This window comes from Echiichthys vipera (assembly GCF_963691815.1).
Source record: "Echiichthys vipera genome assembly, chromosome: 16".
In the NCBI taxonomy this organism is placed as follows: Eukaryota; Metazoa; Chordata; class Actinopteri; order Perciformes; family Trachinidae; genus Echiichthys; species Echiichthys vipera.
Window position 1 is genome coordinate 14,413,265 of NC_139841.1, and position 22,524 is coordinate 14,435,788.

The following is a 22,524-nucleotide window of genomic DNA, read 5'->3' on the forward strand; positions in this document are numbered from 1 at the left end:
AATTGCCACACAGACAGACATGGTCTCTGTCCTGTAGGTAAGGTAAGAAAGAAAAGGCATCAGCATGGACTGTGAATGTACAATAATAATACATATTACATATTTATGACAAAATTAGTCATTTAGGGCAGTGGTTCCCAATCTGGGGTAGATAGATAATTGGAAGGGCCATGCGAGGATCACCAGCATAATAAAGCAGTATTATTATATGCTCCACAAAGTAGCATTCTTCTGATCTGTGTTTTTTTTTTCTTGTAAATTAGGATCATTTTACCTTGCATGTCTCCCAAACAATAGACAATTATAACAAGAAAAAATGCACTTGCAGTCAAAATGGAAGTGCCCTTCAATGAAGAGTAGGGTCAAGTTTGTGAAAGTGCACAGCTGACTCACTTCTGAAGAAAAATTGGACAGATTTGTCTGGAACAATGCATGAGCACCAAACTCAATAAATGGGGAATGTCATGGCAAGTATCCTTACATTTTGTAATGAAATCCATCAAATAAGACTATTATTGTTTCATAGCCTCATTCACACTTGAGCATTTTCAGTGGAAAACCCTTGATCTTGAGAAAGACAGTGTATGTGACATAGAAATTGTTTTGTGTAGGTGTTGGCCTACATGAGAAGAAAGGTGTCTAATCCTGGTATAACATTACAACTTTGTTGAAATTAATTTTGATGTTTACTATGAGTATATCATAAATCACTGGTGTGTTTTCAAATTGTTTCCTTGTAAATTGTAATGCAGATTGCACCAGCGCACTTACTCTTCATGCAGCTTTTCCCCACCAGAAGAAGACTCACCTAACCAGTTCTCAGCTGGGGAACCGCAGAAGCATTTGCGACACATGCTGCTTTCACTGGCTTCAGTTTGGCGATCAAACACAAAAGGGTGGAGGTTGCTTAAATTCCCCGGAGACAAACTGGAGGAGACACTAATCAGTAAGGACAGTGAAACAAAGTATGACACAGCTCGGCATGTGCCACACCTTAGTATAAGGCCTCTCCAAGAGGGAACTGATGGTCTCCTTTTGGTGATCTGAAGCTGTCAAACAAACATTAGTTTTACAGTTGACTGTTGATCTGTCACATGAGCCTCAACCCCCATCTTCTTCTACTACTGCTATTCATGAACATGAAGGCCAGTGCTGGCTTAGCAAATAGAGCTCCAAGAAAGCAAATGGCATGGATACGGTTTCAGTTTGCACTCTGAAGCAGCAATTTTCAGACTGAGGGTCAGGACCCCTCATGGACTCATATCTTTAGGGTATCAACTAAGGAAAGCTGAACAGGAAAAGGAAAATATTTAAATGTCACCAAATGTAAACTATTATCTACTATTATCTATTTTTTGCTTTTTCTTTTGCCCCAACATGATAAATCATTTTGATCTCTCCTCTGATAAACAAAACAACATAATTTTAGTTTGAGGGGTGACAAGTGTAAACGTTTGAGACAGCTGCGACTTTACTGTGGACCAGCATAAGTCCTAAACAGATTGATCACTACATCAAGCATTTGCCGAATAAGCATATACCCATTGCAAATTAATTACAATAAAGGAACTGTATCATACAGTATAAAACCTGTTAATAGGACACTTATTTCCAAAAAATTAACTGAAGAATCTGAAAAGCTTGGTGGTGTGCAGAGGAATTCGCTCAGCGGCTCTGAGCCGTATGCCTTTTAATTTCTGCTCAGAAGACAACCATCCATCTCACAATTCTCTTTAAGTGGCAAGTTAACATTCATACATTTATAACATGAGCAAGTTTACATTCCAAATGACCTACAATTACCCTTTAGTGATCCCTTTAATTTGCCTTCTTCTTATGATCAAGGGATTATATTCTTTTTCTTCAATTACAATCTGACAATTTTAAAGTCATTATGCAACGGTGAGGTTGTCCTGTGCATCGTCAGGTCACATCGGTGCATGCAGGAAGGTTATATGATCGATAAATGTAAACTGTTGGAGGTAAAATGATTCAGTTATGAATATGCGTGGACACAGGTTACTTAAATAAGTGCATCATCAGTTTAATTGACTGAACAGGCTGAAATAGCCACAGTAAGATGGTTCTATTAACGCAAATGTGTCTGACAGCTGACAATCTGTATGCAGACAGCAAACTTTAAATGCATATAATCAAGACACTGCCATTAATACAATAAATTCACGACCAGATGTTACACAATTGTTTCCTTAATGGTATCCAATTATTTTGACAATGCTGTCACAGAATTGGCTGGTAGTAACGCATCACACCAATAAGGGATGTTCCTCCAGTATGTAATAGAAGTATTGTATGGACCAAAACGATTTCCATGACTTACTGCAGAGTCTGACAGGACAGATATTCAAATCAAATCCCTACATAGCCATCCTTATACTGCATTGTTGTTCGCTTTGTCACTGACCTCTCTAAAGGAAAGCAGTATGATTGATCGACTGTCCTTTAATTCGGTCTTCACATGTCCACCTTAGATGCTGGATTCACTCTTCCTGAGCCATGGCTTCTTTGAAAAGTGAACACCTAGCCATTGAGTCTCTGTGTAACCACCTCTCTGTACATGATAGAGATGTACACAAAGAGAAGTAAGATCACAAAGAAATCGTCCATAAATCCCAGCAGACCGAAAAGTGCCTCGGGGAGGATGTCAAGCGGTGAGGCCAGGTAGGTGAATGCTCCCACTAGGCAGAGGAGAATTCGAATCCTGAACATCCAGAAGAGGCCACCCACGGAAAACATCTCCCTAAACGCGTGACGAAGCAGGGTGGGCACATCTCGCAGTCTGTCCATAAGCTGAGAAGAAAGCAGAGAGAAAATATAATGAGAAGTTACTTCCCTGATCAGAATGCACTGCACGAGTCAGTATCTCATTTGCATACTTATTTCTTTTACATGCAGAGCCACATATTTCAAAGTCTGGAGGGAAATTAATGTGGCAATTATCTTTGTTATAATACTCAAAAGTATAGTAACCAATATTGCTTATAACATAATTTAAAGGTCCCACATTATGCTAATTTTCCAGATCATAATTTTTCTGCTAGAACATCTTCGCACGATTTAATGTTCAAAAAACACATTATTTTATACTGTGTCTGAGTATACTAGTATTCACACACGCCATCCCTGCCTGTCTCTTTAAGCCCCCCTCACAGTTTCCGATTGCAGGCTGTGTGCATTTATTTACAATATGGGACTTTTAACAACACAGTCATGGAAATGTTTCTAGTAGAATCTTCAACTTGTTTTTAATTGTATAATTGCGTAGATGTACACAAAATTTAGAAATGAATATTACACAAAGCAAGCCAAGCTAACCTGTAATAACTGCAGCCTAAATATCTTTCTGGCTGATGTATACTCACAGATCTTGGCTGGCCTGAGAACCTGCGGTTGTAATCGTTAATGTCTGTTAGTATCAGCTGAGGCTCTGCCTCGCCATCCTGGACCCTCTGAGGATCTGCATGCTCATGAAATAGTGGGAAGAGCAATGTTACCTGGACAAGGAGGGGGATCAAACGTAACACATACGGATGTCAATAAATGTGTGACGCACACCTATATGAATACAAATATTTGAGTAACACTGTGCACCCATGTCTTTGAAAATAAATAACAGCAAACCAAAAATTCAAAGGTATTTCAGACCTACAGCCAAACATTAGTACTTCTATCTTAACCGATGAGACTTGAGCATTTATCTTTATGGGGAAATTTGAAAACAAGCAATTCTAAGAGCTACCTGTAGGTCTGGTATCTAAAAAATGGTATTATAAAAGCTCAGATTAACCATTCTACATTTAACATATATTTCAAGTCTCACCATTTGTCTGCAGATGGGGCAGTTAATAGCTCCTAGCCATGTGCCATACCTCCAATAGGCTATAATGCAGGAGCCTATGGGGGGAAAAGACAGCACTTTATAACATGAACACATAAATCAGTTCAAAGAAAATAACTAATAAACATTTCCTCAATACTTCTTTGATTGTTTGTCTTTGTACAACTGAATTTATATTCAATCTGACTTCTGTGTATTATCTAAATGTCAGCATATGCTAACAGAAGACAGCCAAGAAAACACAGTAGTGACATTTATCATATTGGTGCAATTTTTCTCTCTGTTTAATAATGTAAAAGTTCAGTTTTGCTTAGTGCACACTGCCAGAGTCTGTACAAAAGTCTTACCACAGAAAAGGTGTCCACAATTGGTTTCTACAGGCAAGACAGCCTGCTGTAAACACACCGGACAAGACATGTCTGTGTAATACTGCTGCCTGGCCTCTGCCTGAGGATTCTCATCCTGACAGAAAGATATCAAATACAGAAAAGTCCCAAACACATATGTAAGTTTTTATATGCGAGTAATCATCGAACCGACCATTTAAAAATATATCTCCTCATCGAAAAATAAACATTATACATGTATGAAAAATAAATCCTACAATAGCCAAAAACGTATGGTATGTATTTTCGTTGTTTGTATCTCATCTGTTTCAACCATAATTGGGCGGAAAGGCTAGAATTGGATTTGCCTGCGTACCTGTTCTGTTTGGAGCTGTTGTCGGACGGCTCGAACATGCTCCTGATTCTCAGGGTGAATGTTCAGCTGCTCTTCTCTGCAAGACGGTCAAAAGGAAGACATATGGCATCTTAATCATAATCAGCTGGAGCTAATGAGTGTAACAGCACGTGAAGTTAAAACTGACAAGACAATTTTCTTTTCTTTTAGCAAAATATTTCAAAAGCTAATGCAGAATACCAAGCAAAGTCTTTGTAACAGTAAAATCAACAAGCTACATAAAAAAAGCAAAACACAGTTTCATTGTATTACTTAATCTGAAATACTCTTTCTATCACAGAGATGGCCACAGAGAGAAGAAGTGGTAAACCACAGAAGATATGCAAATCTAAGCTTGCAGCACAGGCCGCTTTAATTTGAATGAGAACGATATAAATAAATAGTTAAATTAGTGTAAGTGCCAAGCAGTGGAAACAGGAAAAGCCGGCAGTAATCCTTAGGTGTTTAATTTCAATATATTTACTGGGAAAATTGAACCAAATTAGGTAACCAGAAAAATATATATATATATACTCAATTTCAAAAATAGTTCTTACAAAAGTTAGAACACTTTATTTATGTATAATCCATAAATATAATCCTGAACATGGATTTGAATTTACCTGCAGAGCAGAGTGAGAAGGCCTGCGAGAAAGGTGATACTGAGCACCACCACAAACAAAACCTGGTTGCTTACACCTTCAATGAGGGTGTCCTCATCTTGGACCAAGTAGTCCAAGTCCCCACATTGATTGTCCTCCATCACCCAAACTCATAGCCTACAACACTAGAAAGCAGAGGCAAAAAAAGAGGTTGGCATTTTGTCATTGTCAGAAACCATCAGCTTTGCAGAATTTGTTTATAGAGGTTATAACTTCACTCAACAGAGTTCTGTTTCTGATACCTATCTATCTATCTATCTATCTATCTATCTATCTATTGATCTATCTATCTATCTATCTATCTATCTATAAAGAGTAGCAAATAATATAAAAATATATAATATAATAACTTGGCTATAATTACATAAAGGAAGCATTGAAAATATTACAACTTGAAGTTATTAGACTGTTTCAACAGCTGCAACATTTGTGAGTGTTAAAGCTGTTATCGTTAGCACACAAATCAAACTGGCTGGCTTTGCTGGACTTAGTCTGGAGCCCTGCACCTCTAACTTTTTTCACTAAGAGCACTGGAGAAAAATAATTCAATAATAGATGCAGAAATTACAATGTGCTGTTTCAGATTTAGTGTCACAATTTTATTGTGCACTTTTGAAGACATAGAAAACATCAGCACCGTCACTGTCATGACAGTAGCTACAATATTAAAGACGTGACAAGATTTTAACACTATTTTAAAATGTCAGTATTTTCTTTACAGGGAGGTTGATTTTAGCAGAGAGCTGTGGTGGTGCTGCAATAATCTTTGCATGGTACTTGTGTTAGCCGTGGTGTAGCCCATGGTACTGTCTGATGTCATTCACATTCACAGTAACAGGAATCAAACATGGACACATTTATAATTTTAATGTTTACATCTGGTTAAAGGGGGCCCCCTGTGAATTTTTGCCTTGGGCCCCCACAGACTCTAGAATCGCATCTGGCTGGACTATTAACCTTTAAAAGATTTCCACTAACACTTGTCATCCAAACTGATAACAAGGTTACAAAATCATCTAGGGGGCTAACGTTACTGTTTGGTTTCCTGACATAATTTAGCACCGTCTGTCGTCTTCTAACAACCAAGTTACACTGCTAGCTCAGATTAGCGATAACGTACAGTAGCCTCGCTAATAATACATTACAATAATAATGCTGACGTTGACAGTTTAGTTTCGCTTTTGGAGACACAGCTGCCGTTAGACAGCTAGTTTGAGGTTATCACACACCGATGAGACAAACGTCTGGTCTTCTAATTCTGAGGTCAACCTCAACCCATTATCGCTCGTAGCTAACGCTGTATCATAAGCATGTCTAACGTTATCCTCTGCCTGGTTAACTAAACACGTCTTGTGTCTGCGCTTATAGCAGATAAAGATTAACTTACCAGAGAAGCCACAGTTAGTCCAGCTTTCCCTAAAAGCTTGGCTTGCTGACGTAAATGCATTCACTGTCTTGAGCTTAGAGACATTTTCTTTCCCTCATTGACAGATTTGCAGAACCGTTGACATACTATCATGAGCTGCGTTTGCATCAGTTTAACGTGTTTCGTTTGTTGCTTCCGTTGCTGCTTCTCTTCTTCTTCTTCTTCTTCTTCAGTTCTACTTCTTCGTCTTTTTCTTTGTCTTCTTGTTTTGTGGTGGTTGGCAAACAACTTTTGTGCGCATTACCGCCACCTTCTGAAATGGAGTGGATCAGAATGGCCTGTACTAATCTACTGGATGAAAATAAAAGACAAAGAAAAACATAATAATAATAATAATAATAATAATAATATTAAATAATAACAATAATAATAATAATAATACAGAAAAACTGAAAAAGAAAGATACTTTATATCCTCCTAATAATTCCGTACACACATACTGTTTATGTTTAGTCTGTTTATCTACCCCTTTCGATTTTACTGTCACTTTACCTTTTTTTACATGCTTTACAACTGTTCATTGTTTATTTTTACTCTAATGCTTTTTTTATTTGCACTATCCTCTTTTGCTGCTGTAACACTGTAAATGTCCCCGCTGTGGAACTATTAAAGGATTATCTTATCTCATCTATTCTGTTCTTTTCCAAGAAGATACATATTGCCCTATACCCCCCATAAGGCCTGAGTTAATTTAGTTATTTATTATTGAATTTAATGTGTTCTTCATCTTGTAAAATTGTGACTTTTTTTTACAACAAATAATTCTATTCTCCATACTGATTTTTTTTTTAATTTATTACAGTGCTCACATATAGTGTGCTATTTAATCCAGTATGCCCAAATCTCATTCTCAAGATTATTCCTATTCTCCTTTTTCTTCTTCTACTTCTGGGATTCTAAATTTTCAGCACAGGCGTAGCTCCATATACCACCCTTTAATATGGATGACTTAACATGACTTAAGTATCGATAAATAAATGTATAAATAAACACAGGAATGACTAAATAAATGCACAAGTGAATAAATAAACAAATACAGAAATAAAAACATACATAATAAATGCTTTAAATGTATCTCTACATTTTTGTTCACCTACATTTTTTTATTTATGTATTCCTATTTCCATATGTTAATGAGGTACCATTTTATCATGCAATAATGTATTTGTTTATTTCAGCATTAATTCATTTATTTCTGCATTGACATATTTATTCCTATATTTATATATATATATATGTATGCATTCATTTGTTTATTTCTTGAGACTGAAGTCATGTTTTTGGAGGTCCCTACTCTTGGAGGTTGGCACGTTCATTTCACACTCTGGACACTAGGTGGCAGTAGTGGGCCTTTACAACGGGTGTGGATAGCCCCGAAAACAGAGGAGGAAGAAGAGTTAGTACGGACGGCATCAGTTCATAAACTACAGGGAGCGAATTAAGGGATTTAACTTTAGCACAACACATTTTCATTGAGGCAGTATGCCTCGTTTTGCACAGCTCGTGATGGGCCCGGCGGGTAGCGGTAAGGTAAGATAGCACTCATTCAGCTGCAAGTGCTAAAATGCCTTGTTGTGATATTCGGCTAACGCGCTATGCTAAGGCATGAGGTTGTCTTCTCACCCACATAGACCAAGTTCAACTTATATGTGTCTTTTATTTGTTCATTGTGTTTTTTTCTATTACAGAGTACCTACTGCTCCACCATGGTCCAGCATTTAGGGTCCCTTAACCGCTCAGCGCAGGTGGTCAATCTGGACCCAGCAGCTGAGCACTTTGACTACCCTGTCATGGCAGGTGAAGACAGCATCTTTTTAGTTCACAATAGACAACACTGATTCAAAGTAAATCTTAGCCGTATTCTATTCAGAATATAATATATCTATTCAGAGCAGAGGGGTTACAAAATAAAGACACATGTAAGAAGAGATCCAATAGTTATGTTATTACATGTGTATACTGAGTACAATAACAGACTAATCCGAATCAGAAATACTTTAATAAGGCCATGGGTAAGTCGTTTAATCTATCTACAGATTAGTGTAACAACACGTTACAAAGCCCTGCACCATGCATAATATTATTATTGATAATAATAATAATGATATTATTAGTGTTTACACAGTGCTCTGACAGCGAGAGCAAATGTAAAAGCGCATAGAAATCCATAAATGTATACATATAACACAACAGCAAGGCAAGATCAATGATAGGACAGTTTTAACAAACAGTAAGAACAACAAATAATGAAATTAACAGATGATAATGTAAAAGGACAATAAAGAGTCAATAAAAAATGATAAAAAGATGACAAATAAATAGATAAAATAAATAAAAAGACGACATCACATAAAAGGAAGTCTATAAAAGTGTGTTTTCACTGATTCAACAAGCCTTGCAACATCCTTATTTCATTTACTGTAGTGTGTTAATAAAGAAAATAATTCCTTCTGCACTGCACAATGTTTTTTAGATAAACACTGTGACAAATAAGTGTTTGCATGCTAATGTTTTTTATTCTCTGTTTCATTTAGCAAACTTACAGTGAGTGTTATTTTGTTCAACATGGCAACCTTATTGTTCCCGTGTGCACAGATATTCGTGAGCTCATCCAGGTGGATGACGTGATGGAGGACACTTCTCTCAGATTTGGCCCTAATGGAGGCCTGGTCTTCTGCATGGAGTACTTCGCCAACAACTTTGACTGGCTGGAGGAATGCCTGGGTCACGTAGAGGATGATTACATACTGTTCGACTGCCCAGGTAAACGTCTTGGGAGAGGCATGGCATGCGAAAGCCAGTGCGTGGTGGATTTACCTACTTGTTTGTGATGTGTATAGCTCAGTATGTGTTCTGTTAACACATATTGTAATAACTATAGGAATGATGAATAAACAAAGTCTTCATTTAAGAAAGAAAACATATATACAGGAGACACTAAAATCCAATTTTTCAGGGTTTTCATATTACAGCGTTGTGATTTTGTATTACTGTGTCAATTGTTATTACATCAGCACTACAGATACAGCATAGTCCCAGTTTTGGAGCTATGTTTTTACAGCTCTAGCACACTTCTGACAAATGCCTTCTTTTTAAAGGTCAAATTGAACTTTATACACACCTCCCCGTAATGAGGCAGCTCGTGGAGCAGCTTCAGCAGTGGGAGTTTCGGGTGTGTGGTGTTTTTCTGGTCGACTCCCAATTCATGGTGGAGTCTTTTAAGGTAAAAATGATTTCTCCAGTGAAGTTCACTTAATGTTATATATTATGAAAGAAAACATGGAGGTCTCACACCTTCCCTCTCTCCAACTGCAGTTCATCTCAGGAGTCATGGCTGCCCTGAGTGCCATGGTGTCATTAGAGATCCCTCAAGTAAACATCATGACAAAAATGGACCTACTTAGTCCCAAAGCCAAGAAGGAGATTGAGAAGTAAGTTTCATGAGTACAGCACAATATTGTTATGTGTCTTTAGTTCACATGGAACTTGCAGCAATGATTCACCTTAAAAGGTATAGTAAAAAGTATTTTATGATTATAAAGCAGGTCGAGGTACTGTATAAATAGTGTGAAAGTATCAAAGCACTCAATCCTCAGAGAAATGTACACATTTTGCCTAAATAGGAAGTTGCACCTTAAAACAAGCTTTAGGACTGCCAGTCAAAAGTTTGGACACACTTCCCTATTCAAGTGAATGAAAAGCATGTCTAAACATTTTACAGAATAGGTACAAAGTCCCTTTACATTCAATCCCTGGCTGCAATCATTGTGCAGAGAGGCCAAGAGTGCAAAAAGCAGAAGACCTGAAAACTGCACCTTAAAATGAGCATAATGAGTCCCCTTTAATATTGGTACTAAGACCCAAATAAAGGAAGGGTTAAAGTGAGTAAAATGTTACTTTTACCTAATGGTGAGTAGATCCACCAACTCTGTCAAACTAACAGAAAGACGAGTCAGAACCCAAGACAGTCCGGGTGGGTGGTGCTTTGTTTTAGCTTGACTATTTTCAAAAATGGTGATCAGGTCACAAATGTTCGCATTTTACAGGTAAACGGTGCACTTACTGTATATACGTTTCTGAAAACATAAGCAAGAAATACAGTAGGCAATACAGTAACAGAATCTTGGGTCGTATATGATCAGCACTGCCTAGTTTGACCGTTTGATCTGGGTTTTGGGAGCCTCAGATATGGTGAATGGTCAGTCAACTTGCCTGGTTGTATCCACCATGCAACCGGCGGCCGAATTTCCTGTTTTCCTTAGGAATCTGTCAACTTCATATATGTCAACTGAGCTGGTGGATCCCCACCTTAATAGTCTTAACCTCAGTCAGGTTTTTTTCATAAGCAAACCTAAATAAAAGAGAGTCTGTTTTTTTCTTAATTCTGGATTGCTTGCAAATGAAACCGTTTTTTCATCTCCGATCAGCATTCATTATGTTTTGCTTTCTTTTTCACCAGGTACCTGGACCCAGACATGTACTCAATGATGGAAGATAACTCGGATAACATCAGAAGCACAAAGTTCAAGAATCTAACTAAAGCCATATGTGGCCTGGTAAGTGAAGCCCTCAAAATTGATACTGCATTTAATTTTGGTTCTGAATTAAGCTTTCTTTAATAAGACAATCTTTTGTTTTCTGTCCAGATTGATGACTACAGTATGGTTAGATTCCTGCCTTTTGACCGCACAGATGAGGAAGGTATCAACATAGTCCTGCAAAACATTGACTTCTCGATACAGTATGGAGAAGACCTAGAGTTCAAGGAGCCAAAGGTGAAGAAAAACACAAAACACAATACAATATCAGTGAAGAATATGGTCTTAAATCATTTCAGTGCATTCAGCCATTATTGTAATATTATGAATCATTCCCATCCATTCCTTTTTCTACAGGAGGTTGATGAAGAGCCTGCTAACATAAATTATGATGAGGCATTTCAAGACAAAGTGGACAGCTGAGGAGAAGTGTGACTACACTAAGAGAGACTAAAACTAAAAAGCATTTGAGACTGATAAAGAAACCAGGATACACTATATCAGGTCCAGATGGAGGACGGCATGTGGCAAGGACAAGGAGAAAGGGACATGTGTGGGGAACAGACTCACTGAAGATCATGAATATCTTGTCATGTATGTTCAGACGATTTTGTTCTTGTACGGTTTTGATGACTTGAGAACTGTGTGATTTAACTCCTTCATTATTTCAGGACAGTGTTTAATTTTAAAAGAGATGCTATTAAATACATTTATAAATGCTATATTTTTCAATAAAATATGACACAAAGAAGAAAACTGTGTAGTATAGTCATTAGTCTACTAGTGCAATTTAATGTTGTTGCTAGTGGTATACATTTATCTATCTATCCATCCATCTTCAACCACTTGTCCCTATCAGGGTCGCAGGGTTGATGGAGCTGATCCCAGCTGACATCCGCATGAGGCGGGGTACACCCTGGACAGGACGCCATAGAGACAGACAACATTCACACTCACACCCACTGGCTATTTAGAGTCTTCAATTAACCTAACACGTGCATGTCTTTGGACTGAAGGAGGAAGCTGGAGAAACCGGAGAGAACCCACGCAGACACGGGGAGAACATGCAAACTCCACACAGAAAGGGCCCCAGCTCGGTTTTGAATCAGCAACCCTCTTGCTGTGAGGCGACTGCTACCCACAACACCGTGCTGCCCGGTATACATTAATATGATAATTAAATACTGTGTACAAACATACCCTGAAAGTAACTGTCAAGAAAGAAAAGGTCGTGAGGTAAAAAGTATTAAGCCTGCATATCTCATTATCAAATGTAAAGTTTGTGGGGTAGAAATATTGCAGCATAAATGGAAGTAGGCTACTTATAGGATAGTGAGTACAAGTTCCTTAAAATTGTACCAAAGTACAAGTAGACTACTTTAGTATTTTTGTCAATTTAGACATCTTTATTTCAGATTAAGAACGAGCAGACCATCAGTAAAAATATTCATACAAATAAGATCAGTGTGCAAAAGATTGTACACTGGAGCGCTAGCGCCTCCACGTGGACGGTACGCTACATGACACGTGGCCACTTCCTGTAAAGCTGAAGGGTGGGACAGGCGGAAGCTGGGTTCTGCGGAGCTGGTATTTTTCTCTCGCTGAGCAGTTGGACTGCTATTTATCACTCAACATGCCGGTGAGTAAATTCTACACGATTATTTATCAGCAGACGCTTCTATTGCACGGTTTAGAGCAAATAAAAATGAATAAAAACGCCACTGAATGACAGAAAGGCCTCGCCTAGCTGCTCACTAGCATAGTTGGCTAGCTAGGTTAGCGTTTGCTCTCAATGCCAGTGATGTTTTACATGACAGACATAAATGCACTGTTTACTTTTCGACAAATTCTTTGCACTTTTAATACCTATAAGAAATAAAATGGTTCGGTATCGTGATAGCATAGTCGTTAGCGGAGGAGACCGAAGCTAAGGTGTCACTGATGCTATCTGAACTGTATCTTACCCGGTAAACATACCTGACAACAACTTTTTCTCTCTTCTGAAGGCGTATCATTCAAGCCTGATGGTCCCCGATACCAGGATGGTGGGGAACATGGCTTTGCTTCCCCTCAAAACCCAGTTCAAGGGGCCAGCCAGAGGAGACGGTAAGGCTGTTTTTAACCAACACAAAGTGAAGCCAGTCTTGAGCACAGAAACACATATGCCATGTTTAGTTTTCACTAAACAGGCCATAGGGTAGTTTTCACTCGCCGGTTTTGTTACCTTGTTATGACACGTTACCCATTTCCTGATTCATGTATTAGCTTCGCTTCCATATATGGTCCGACGAGTTCAACTTCTTCATTGTACTTTGACGATCCGTTTCAAGCCTCAGTGTCTGTAAAGCTCGATGGAGTGTGGTAGAAATTTTGGGTTAAAAAAATCTATAGATTTATCCCAGAGCTGTGGCCTCTGTCACTCACCTAGCTCTTATCCCCATCTTATGAAAAAATGCACCATATCGTAATTATACATTTTAAAGGCATCTTTGTACATACGCACTATTTGCCAACTGCTGCCTCCTGACTTAGTCCTTGTGTTTCTGTTTCTACTTTGATTCCATTTATTGATTTGATTTGTGTAAATGTCATTGTACAACGTTTACTCTGATTCTAGATCATTAAAATAAATAAAAATACACAGAATATTAGATTTTATTTGGTGGGGTCCTGATCTGATAGATTTTCATAATAGCAATCTAACCGTGTCATATGTTATACTGATATAAATGCTATATTATCCTCAGTGGTGAGTGCTAAAATATGCCACTTCTCAGGTTATTAAAAGCACAAATCATGATTGGTTTCTTTTTGGTCACTTTGAGTTGTTCCCCAGCAGTATGTATTTCACCAAAAAATGGGGCTTTACCACATACCTAAAAAAGATATGTGGTTCTCAAGTTCATCATTATGTATTGAATTGGGAGACCTTTTATTCAATGATATTTTTCCCATTTCAGGCATAGAGTCGGACATCATTGATGAGGCTATCTACTATTTCAAGGCCAATGTTTTCTTTAAGAACTATGAAATCAAGGTAAGATATGTACTGTCACCTGTACTGGCAGCTTGCATGTATGTCTTGTTTAAAAGGGGCAAAGTGTGTAAAGAAAGTAAAAAATAGTTTGAACTTAATAACTTTGTTGCCTGTAGAGCAAAATCTAACAAAATAACCACAAATACGTGTTGGATTTTTTTGGACAGTTAACATATTTGGCTCAGGGGAAAGTATGTACCTCACTAGTTGGCTTGTTCCTGTATCGTTTTTTTTCTCTCTCTCTGTCTGTCTTGAAGCAGCTGTGCATTTTGTTCTTCCACATGCCCCAACTTGCTGTTTCCCATTTCCCCTCAGCAGTGCATATTTGCTCTGGATTTAAACTGTAACCTTTACTTAGACCAGGCCCAACCAGTTTGTTGTGTTTTTTTCAGAATGAAGCGGACAGGACGCTGATCTATGTCACTCTGTACATTTCCGAATGCCTAAAGAGGCTACAGAAGGTAAATTGTATATTTTGTTAATATATAGAGTGGTTGGTGGCTGTGCACACACTGTTTTCACACACATTAAATTTGCTGCGTGAATGCCTATTGAAATAGGTGTTACTAAAACAGGAGATCTAACCCTTTTGCATTGGTATGTGTGGTTGCTCTTTACAGTGTAGCTCCAGGGGTCAGGGAGAGAAGGAGATGTACACTCTGGGCATCACTAACTTCCCCATTCCTGGAGAACCTGGCTTCCCTCTCAATGCTATGTATGTTAAACCTGCAAACAAGCAAGAGGACGGTAAGAACCAACAAGGCTTTTTGTACCCTGCTTATATTTAATTCCCAGCCTGATGTAATATCAGGCCCAAAATGGCAATGCTGACCAGAACCACGTCAACTTTAAGGATCTGGGATTATAAGTGCCGTTTCATGCTAATGTGGTGTCCCTCAACTGTGTTCTTATATAGTGGGCCTGGATTTGTAATCATCACTTGAGTATGTAGTGGCTGAGATGTTTATTTTACTGGATCAATCGTGTTCGTACTGGTTTTGCAATTGAGCTTGTCACAACTCCCTTTTTTTCCTGTAAACATTATAAAAAATATATTAAAGGTGTGAGGTCAACAATTAAAGTAGTGAATAGTTATTCTATGGTGGGCCTTTTTCCACAATTATGTCTGTTGAACAGTAGTTGATGATAATATTGGCTCTGCAACCATTTCCAGAGACTATGAGAGCGTACCTTCAGCAGATCCGCCAGGAGACTGGTTTGAGGCTATGTGACCGTGTGTTTGACCCCCAGACAGACAAACCCAGCAAGGTGAGTCCAGCATCCCAAATATTATACTACAGCTTTATATGCACATAGTTACTTGATGATAGAAGATTGAGCTATAGCTGTCCCTCAAGTGTCAACAGCAGTACGTGTGTATTTCCAGATTTGTCGATGGAGCATTAACATCACACGTCCACTGTATCAATATATTGTACATCCACATATTCAGTACAGGCTCCATGTTTGAGCCTGTTTGTGTTTCAGCATTAAAACAATCTGTAACCTGTTATGTGATCTGGGTACACCACAATCCAATGGACAGGTACTATGAGTGCAGTAAGTCCAAAAACTTGCCTTGACACAATCTTTTTGTTGTTTTGTTTTCCAGTGGTGGGTGTGCTTTGTCAAAAGGCAGTTCATGAACAAAAGTCTATCAGCTCCTGGACAGTGAACAACTCAGGACGCAGTTTCTATTCTTCACCCGTAAGATGGATGGATGACTGGATTTTTCTTTTGGGTGGGGTGGGGGGTTTTGGGGTGTCTGCTTCTTTATTGCTTAGATGATTTTATACTCTTTGAGTTTAAAGATATGTCTTCACTTGTCTGGATGTTGACCATATTGAGCTGGTGCTTAATTCAATAAAGCAATCATGGAGATTGGAAAATAATGTGGTACTGTGTTTTGTTTTCAATTACTGTGCTTTGTTTATTGCACTCCATACTAAAAACAAAAATCAGTGAGTCATGATTAACATTAGCTCTGAGTGAAGTCAAATTAAATCTGAATTAATTTAAGATGAAGATCCAAGTCGTATAATGAAGGGGTAGAAACGCTTATTCACACATCCACATAAGGTTTATTACTTGCTTTCACAATGTAAAATTCATTCACTTTAAAAACTGGGTGCCCCTGCATACCTATTTACATCACGTTCAACCTAGGCATAAAACAGCTATATTATTACACTCTATTAAGTTATTTGATCATCAGACCATTTTGTAGATGGTAGGTCATTACCTCAGCAGACATTTTGACTCGTCAGCAGGAAAAGCAAAGGTGCACCTGTGAAATCTGTGACGTGTCAAAAAGTCTGCTGTGAAAAAAGCCTATTTGAAGTGCTACTATCCCAGTGCCTCTCCCACAGGCGATGTGAATGCATTTCTCTGTACACGTGCAGTGTTCAAAAGTGTATGGACAGTTTATATTTACAGAAGTAAAAATGTGTCATGTCCATCAAAAATATAGTTATTGGTGTATTGTCTTTGGTTTTCCCACAATATTTATTTGTTTCTGGATTCAAAACAAGACTCAAGATGCAGTCCTTATTGAAGACAAGTTTCCTTCACTGGCAGTCAAAGTTAAGGCAGCGCTGGGTGATATGTTTGCCCCTCTGGGAGAGAAGGACTACTTTCTCAGCAGAACACTTGGTGTGCAGGGAAATGAGAGCCAGTGTCTGTATTTCCATCTCTTTAACAACTGAAAGTACTACAGAGATGATGAAATAACTGTAGACTGGATGGCTCAGTGTTGCAGGTTGAAAAATAAACAAAAACCTCAATTACAGACGATCTGCATCTTAAACAGCCTCACTAAATAAATAAGTAAATATAAAGTAAACCAACTTTAACTAAATGGTGGATTTCTCACAGGGGACTGTATATACACAACAGAGTAGCATTAGGCTGTATGATGCCTCTTACGGCAAGTGAAATGCTGTTGCTTGACCATAAATGGTGTTTTGTGCAAATTATGGTGGAAAATAAAAAGGTATAATGGAACTTTTGGCAGCATGAATGACATGCCATTCAGCAAAATTAATAAATACCAACCCTCAAACTGCAGTCCACAAATTAGTAGAGAGTGGGTTTAGAAACTTCTTTTTCTTGTTTGGGTGATAAGTGGATGTTGACAAAGTTGTGCCCCGTGGTCATCTCGACTTACGTGTAACCAGTCAAATCCCCTGTGCAGTTCCAATCTGTAACAAAATGAACATCTCAGTTTGGTTATCTTCATTGTTTATATGTTGTGTAAACAGACAGCACTATACGTATATGGTTTTACAAGCAAAAATGTCATCTAAATATGAAATCTGATGTCCAGATTGCCCTTTCACTTATGCAGTGTTCTCACCAACTGGAAATAATCTGTTTGGTTTCGGCGAGGGGTGGTGCCAGGTATAGTGTGCAGGAGGCCGGACCTGACAGTTAACACCGCGTCTCAAAATCAATGAATAAACAAACTTGTCCCGTTGTTTTCCTCTGCTTTTGTGCAAGTGACATGATAGAAACACCCACTCGCTTGCTGGGAATTCTCTGCACAATTAGCTGCTCTTTTCACACAGGCTCAGAGATTACACAGACTTTGATGGCAGGGTAAAGTTTATTTGATCTCCAATCCAACCGATTCAGACGTTTGCGTTCTCACATACAGCTCTGCTAGCACAGGTAAAGTCCATTATTTATGGTTTGCAATGCATGTGTGAAAGGGACTCTAGATGAGCAGCAATGGTAACTAACTGTATGTGATTATACTACAATGAGGTACTTCATTGGTACTTACTGCGATGATGGCGATGAGTAAGGCCTTAGTCATAGGCCATCTCTTGACTCCTCCGCACACAGCGTGCCACCTTTTTCTTAAAAACTCCTTTAGGATCCTCTCGCCACTCTTTCTGCAGGATATTACACATATAAAAAGAATCAAAATCTCCTTAGTGCTTAGTTCTAATTGATTCTTGGACACACATGGTGCACAAAAGGTTCTCAACACAGAGGTGTTTAAGTCATTTCAAACAACTGCCTTTTTGTTTTCAGGCAACCATCCTAGATAAAGAGCCCTTTTAACCAAACAAAGACTCAACTTGGCCTTGACAGGCTGCTATTTGCCCCCACAAAGACCTATGTCACTCAACATATGTCCACATGCACGTCCCATTCTTGTAAATGCAATATCTCAGGAAGCCCTGGAGGTATTTTCTTCAAATGTCAAGGTCAAGATCAATGTGGCCTCATGTCTGTCCCATGTCTTTAAGGGCACACTCACACTGTCCTTCCGCACTGGGCCAAAACCGTTTTTTCAGCTAAAGCCTAGTGCGTTTGACCAGTGTGAGTGCACCAGCTCCACGCATAACTGCGGTCACGGGCTGTCCACGGCCCGCCTGAGAGAGGTGGATTTTTGTAGAGCGCGTTTGCACGTGTACGAGCACGAGCACGATGCCTACGGCGGTTCTGACGTCATTTATGTGCGCCTGTTCAGACATAGAAAATAGAAGGACGGAACCATGCGCGGACATTTAACAACAACAACAATGGCGGCGAAAGGTTCACGTTGGTGTGATGCGGAGGTGGAGTGTTTACTGCAGATTTGGTCGGATGAAAATATTCAAAAACAGTCAGACAAGACGCACAAAAACTCTGAGGTCTATGGAAAGATTTGTAAACAAAGCGACGCATCGCGATGACTTCAATCAATGCGTGTGACCTGTTACGGCGTGATGACGTATCGAATGCAAGAAGCATTTGTGCGAGGCCCAGGCAGTGTGAGTACAAATGGGCCTGGGGCGCAGGGGGAGAGGGAGGGGGGACAAGTACCCTAAAGCCCGGGGCGCGGTGCAGAAGGACAGTGTGAGTGCGCCCTAAATTTAGCACAAGTGTCGACTGTTTGTCGAGGTTTGGTTGGATACTGAATTGATGATAAGTACTAAAAGACACACTAAATACTTTTCATTAAATTCCTTCAAAGTCTTCACTACATATTTTATGTTAAGATGTAAACTGCAAATGACTGGTTGGCAGGTTGGTATCTTTCAATACTTTGCACGCTTCTCCACATCTACACAGAGATCAGGAATCAAATATTTCCTATTTTTTCATAGGGTAATTTGAATGTTTGTCCAAATACTCAGTTTCAATGTAAGTCAGGAACATAGATCACTGGTTAAAAAAGAATCTTCAAACTAACCCCAGCTTGAGAGCATTCTTATGTGAGACAGTGGGCACTTACTGCTGCATCTACATTGGCAGGAGAATCTCCATTGGGGTCTGCCAACATGGAGATAACACTGAGCATGATGGTCTCCACTGTATGGATTGGCAGCCAGCGTTCCTCTGGCTTCTCATAGCCATACCTGTCCTCGCCTGGTTCATGCAGGATGGAGATGCAGACATCACCATTTTTTGCAACTGGCAGAAAACAAGAAGACACAGAGACTGATGACACAGTTGTATAAAAGCAAAAAAATCAGATACTATACGGTAGCTCTGCACTCGTCATAAGTCAAACCAAATACATTTAATTATAGTGAAGATACCTTTTGACAGAATTCCACCTCATACATTTAAAGGAAAATGTTATAACTGTTTTTAATGGAATATAAACATATTTATTAGATTAGATTATAGCCATTTTCTTGTCAACAGTATTAACATAGGCTACCCTGATATTCAGTGATGTGGTTAAATTACTCCCTACCATTTGGATGCCACATTTCTGTGACGAACTTCATCTTGGGAGGCCTCAAAGGATAGTCACGGGGGAAGGTTAAGGTGGCTTTGAAGAAACCTCCTTCACTATGAATGACAAAGAGGATGGTGTTAAAAAGTACACTAGAGATTATAAGTGAATATCTCAAAAGTTGTAGATGGTGTAGGATCTCTCTCACAATAATGTGTCTTGAGGTCCAATGACGACCACTTCCCACTGATAGACGTCGTCATCATCTACAAGACCGGCAGAAAAGCCTTCCACTGGGTTTTTGTTGAGCTCTGAAATTCAAGTTGCAATTAGTCTGATGTACATTAGATACAACATGGGGAGTAAGTGATTTAATTAATTTATGTACTAATGTATAGACAACGCCATTAAGTGGGACAAGTGACCCTAATGTCAGGTAGACTGATGAAGTGACATGCATGTACGGCAAGAAGTTTTCAACATTTAATAGCTGGACTGGAAATGTGTTGCAGATCTACGTATATAGTTGAATTGTTCCTAGTCAAAAAGAACATTTCAGATATCCACAGTTACATTCTTCTCATCTACAATTGTCACACAATATCATTCTTAACAGTACAAATGATGTCACTTTTTCCATTCATGTGTGTTGGGCTTTTAATTTTAGATCGACATTTACATTTAAGATATATAGAATAGAAAACATTCTGGATATCTGTAATGCAAATCTTACTAGTATAAACTCCCATTTCAGATATCTAGAATTCAATTATTACTAGTCACTATTTTAATTTCAGATATCCCAAATGAAAAACCATTCCAGATATCCATAGTGTAATTTTGACAAAATACATTCTGACTCGTCACAATGTCAATTTTACTATTAAGAATTGCATTACAGATATCCAGAATGTTCATTCTAGATATCTAAAATGTAGTAGTATGTAGAATATCTATAACTGAAAGCCCAATACAAATGAATGGCTAAGGGGCGTCATTTGTACTATTAAGAATGATGTTTGGATATCTAAAATGACAACTGTAGATAGGAAGAATATCATTGTGGATATCTGTAATTATCATTCTGACTGGGGATAATTCAATTTGGACTAGAGGAATGGTATGTTGGACATCTAAAATGTAATTACAGAGTTTGACTCGATTAAATGTTAAAACCACTTGCCATCTGCGTAGCTGGATATATGGTGATATGTGGTGATTTTGAAATACCGTCAGTGGTTATTGAGCAACAGCTAGCCTTAGTCATATCCATTAACAGCTGTCTTTTTACGCTATCTGTACACGTGCGTTTCAACTCCTTCGTCACTAGCTGCATATGAACGTAACAACGTGAGCTAACGAAACAAAACAATGTGATAGCTTAATCTACAACATAACAAGCTCTGGTAGCAACAGCTAGCCAGCTTACCTGCTAATTGTTTACGTAGTAACAGCGAGGACCGTTCCGTCATTTTATATCTATATTTAGGTGTATATGGGTTTTTTTGACTCCGTTATTTGTATTAATAAACACCAACTGACTGTCAAACTGTCAACACGGTTAAATTCAACATTGGGCAGGAGGAGGACGTAGCTAGAGAACGCCGTCCACGTTTTCTCTTCTGTCTCTATCTGACAAGAAGACCAATAACAGGAGTCAAAACACACCAAAAAAATGGTGAGACGTGCCCTCAGTTTAACCTCTCAGACAAGCCTTTCTCCCAGGCATTGTCTAAGGTCAAACGTAGGACAATGGCTAGGATATAGGGCTGTTGATTTTGACCAAAAATGCGCTATACTATTATAAAACATCTCTGTTTTGACGGAAAAGTTGGGGTTTATCGCCCACACATCTCAGGAAGTGTTGCCTGTAAGGCTAAGTCCAGGGCATACTCATTTCTTCACGCAATCTTTTCTTCCTCGTGGTTCCGCACGCAGCAGATAATTCCACCATTTGCGCATTACTGCCGCTTTCAGTTTATTATTGGTACTACATGTTCTCTATTTTATCCCAAAGTATGGCCCGGTACGGACCACAGACTGTATAAAAAAAGGTATAGACCTGTGTAAAAAATACAGTATAAAAGACCTTTTCAATGAAATTCCATTGCTAGGCAACAGCCTTCGTCCTTTACTTCCTGTTTGCTGCTGTCATTCACATTCACTGCAACAGAAATCAAACTTGGACACATTTAGAATGTTTATGTTTACAACTTTGAAAGGTCTATAAGGCCAAAATGTAATAATAATAATAATAATAATAATAATAATAATAATAATAACAATAATAATAATAATAATAATAATAACAAGAATTAATAAATGAATAAACAATAAAATGATTCAGTATTTCCCTACCACAGCTATATTACCAGTAATGTGAAGAAGGCTCTAACAGCATTTAGATCATCCTGTGCGACTTTGAATGGCTGTCTGTCTCTGTCTGTCTCTATGTGCACTGTTATAGGCTGCCAACCTGTCCAGGGTGTACCCTGGTGTATGTATGTATGTATGTTGAACAGCAGCCTAAACTAAATAAATCAAAACTATGACAAATCTTATTTTGTTAGAAAATTGTGAGTATGGCACACAGCACTGAACTCAA

General features: G+C 38.5%; 4 protein-coding genes across 4 annotated transcripts; 2 read left to right on the forward strand and 2 right to left on the reverse strand.

Annotated features, from left to right (window-relative positions):
• Positions 1 to 1,658: 1,658 nt before the first annotated feature.
• rnf170 (ring finger protein 170) lies at positions 1,659 to 6,807 on the reverse strand. Its single transcript, XM_083929852.1, has 7 exons — positions 6,629 to 6,807; positions 5,203 to 5,366; positions 4,562 to 4,637; positions 4,207 to 4,321; positions 3,842 to 3,915; positions 3,384 to 3,515; positions 1,659 to 2,811 (listed from the first exon to the last, which is right to left on the reverse strand). The coding sequence occupies exons 2-7, from the start codon at positions 5,340 to 5,342 to the stop codon at positions 2,542 to 2,544; spliced, it is 807 nt and encodes a 268-aa protein (XP_083785978.1). The 5' UTR covers positions 5,343 to 5,366; positions 6,629 to 6,807; the 3' UTR covers positions 1,659 to 2,541.
• Positions 6,808 to 8,057: 1,250 nt separating this feature from the next.
• gpn3 (GPN-loop GTPase 3) lies at positions 8,058 to 11,944 on the forward strand. The gene is made up of 8 exons (XM_083929840.1): positions 8,058 to 8,197; positions 8,356 to 8,464; positions 9,263 to 9,430; positions 9,766 to 9,890; positions 9,983 to 10,098; positions 11,127 to 11,223; positions 11,314 to 11,442; positions 11,563 to 11,944. The coding sequence occupies exons 1-8, from the start codon at positions 8,150 to 8,152 to the stop codon at positions 11,626 to 11,628; spliced, it is 858 nt and encodes a 285-aa protein (XP_083785966.1). The 5' UTR covers positions 8,058 to 8,149; the 3' UTR covers positions 11,629 to 11,944.
• Positions 11,945 to 12,720: 776 nt separating this feature from the next.
• Positions 12,721 to 15,992, forward strand: arpc3 (actin related protein 2/3 complex, subunit 3). Its single transcript, XM_083929429.1, has 7 exons — positions 12,721 to 12,844; positions 13,212 to 13,311; positions 14,166 to 14,242; positions 14,635 to 14,703; positions 14,863 to 14,989; positions 15,417 to 15,511; positions 15,855 to 15,992. The coding sequence occupies exons 1-7, from the start codon at positions 12,839 to 12,841 to the stop codon at positions 15,915 to 15,917; spliced, it is 537 nt and encodes a 178-aa protein (XP_083785555.1). The 5' UTR covers positions 12,721 to 12,838; the 3' UTR covers positions 15,918 to 15,992.
• Positions 15,993 to 16,326: 334 nt separating this feature from the next.
• Positions 16,327 to 21,537, reverse strand: LOC310959145 (ubiquitin-conjugating enzyme E2 G1-like). The gene is made up of 6 exons (XM_083930391.1): positions 21,349 to 21,537; positions 20,128 to 20,230; positions 19,938 to 20,035; positions 19,470 to 19,648; positions 18,027 to 18,138; positions 16,327 to 17,442 (listed from the first exon to the last, which is right to left on the reverse strand). Exons 1-5 carry the CDS (start codon positions 21,389 to 21,391, stop codon positions 18,052 to 18,054), a joined length of 510 nt encoding a protein of 169 aa, XP_083786517.1. The 5' UTR covers positions 21,392 to 21,537; the 3' UTR covers positions 16,327 to 17,442; positions 18,027 to 18,051.
• Positions 21,538 to 22,524: the final 987 nt, after the last annotated feature.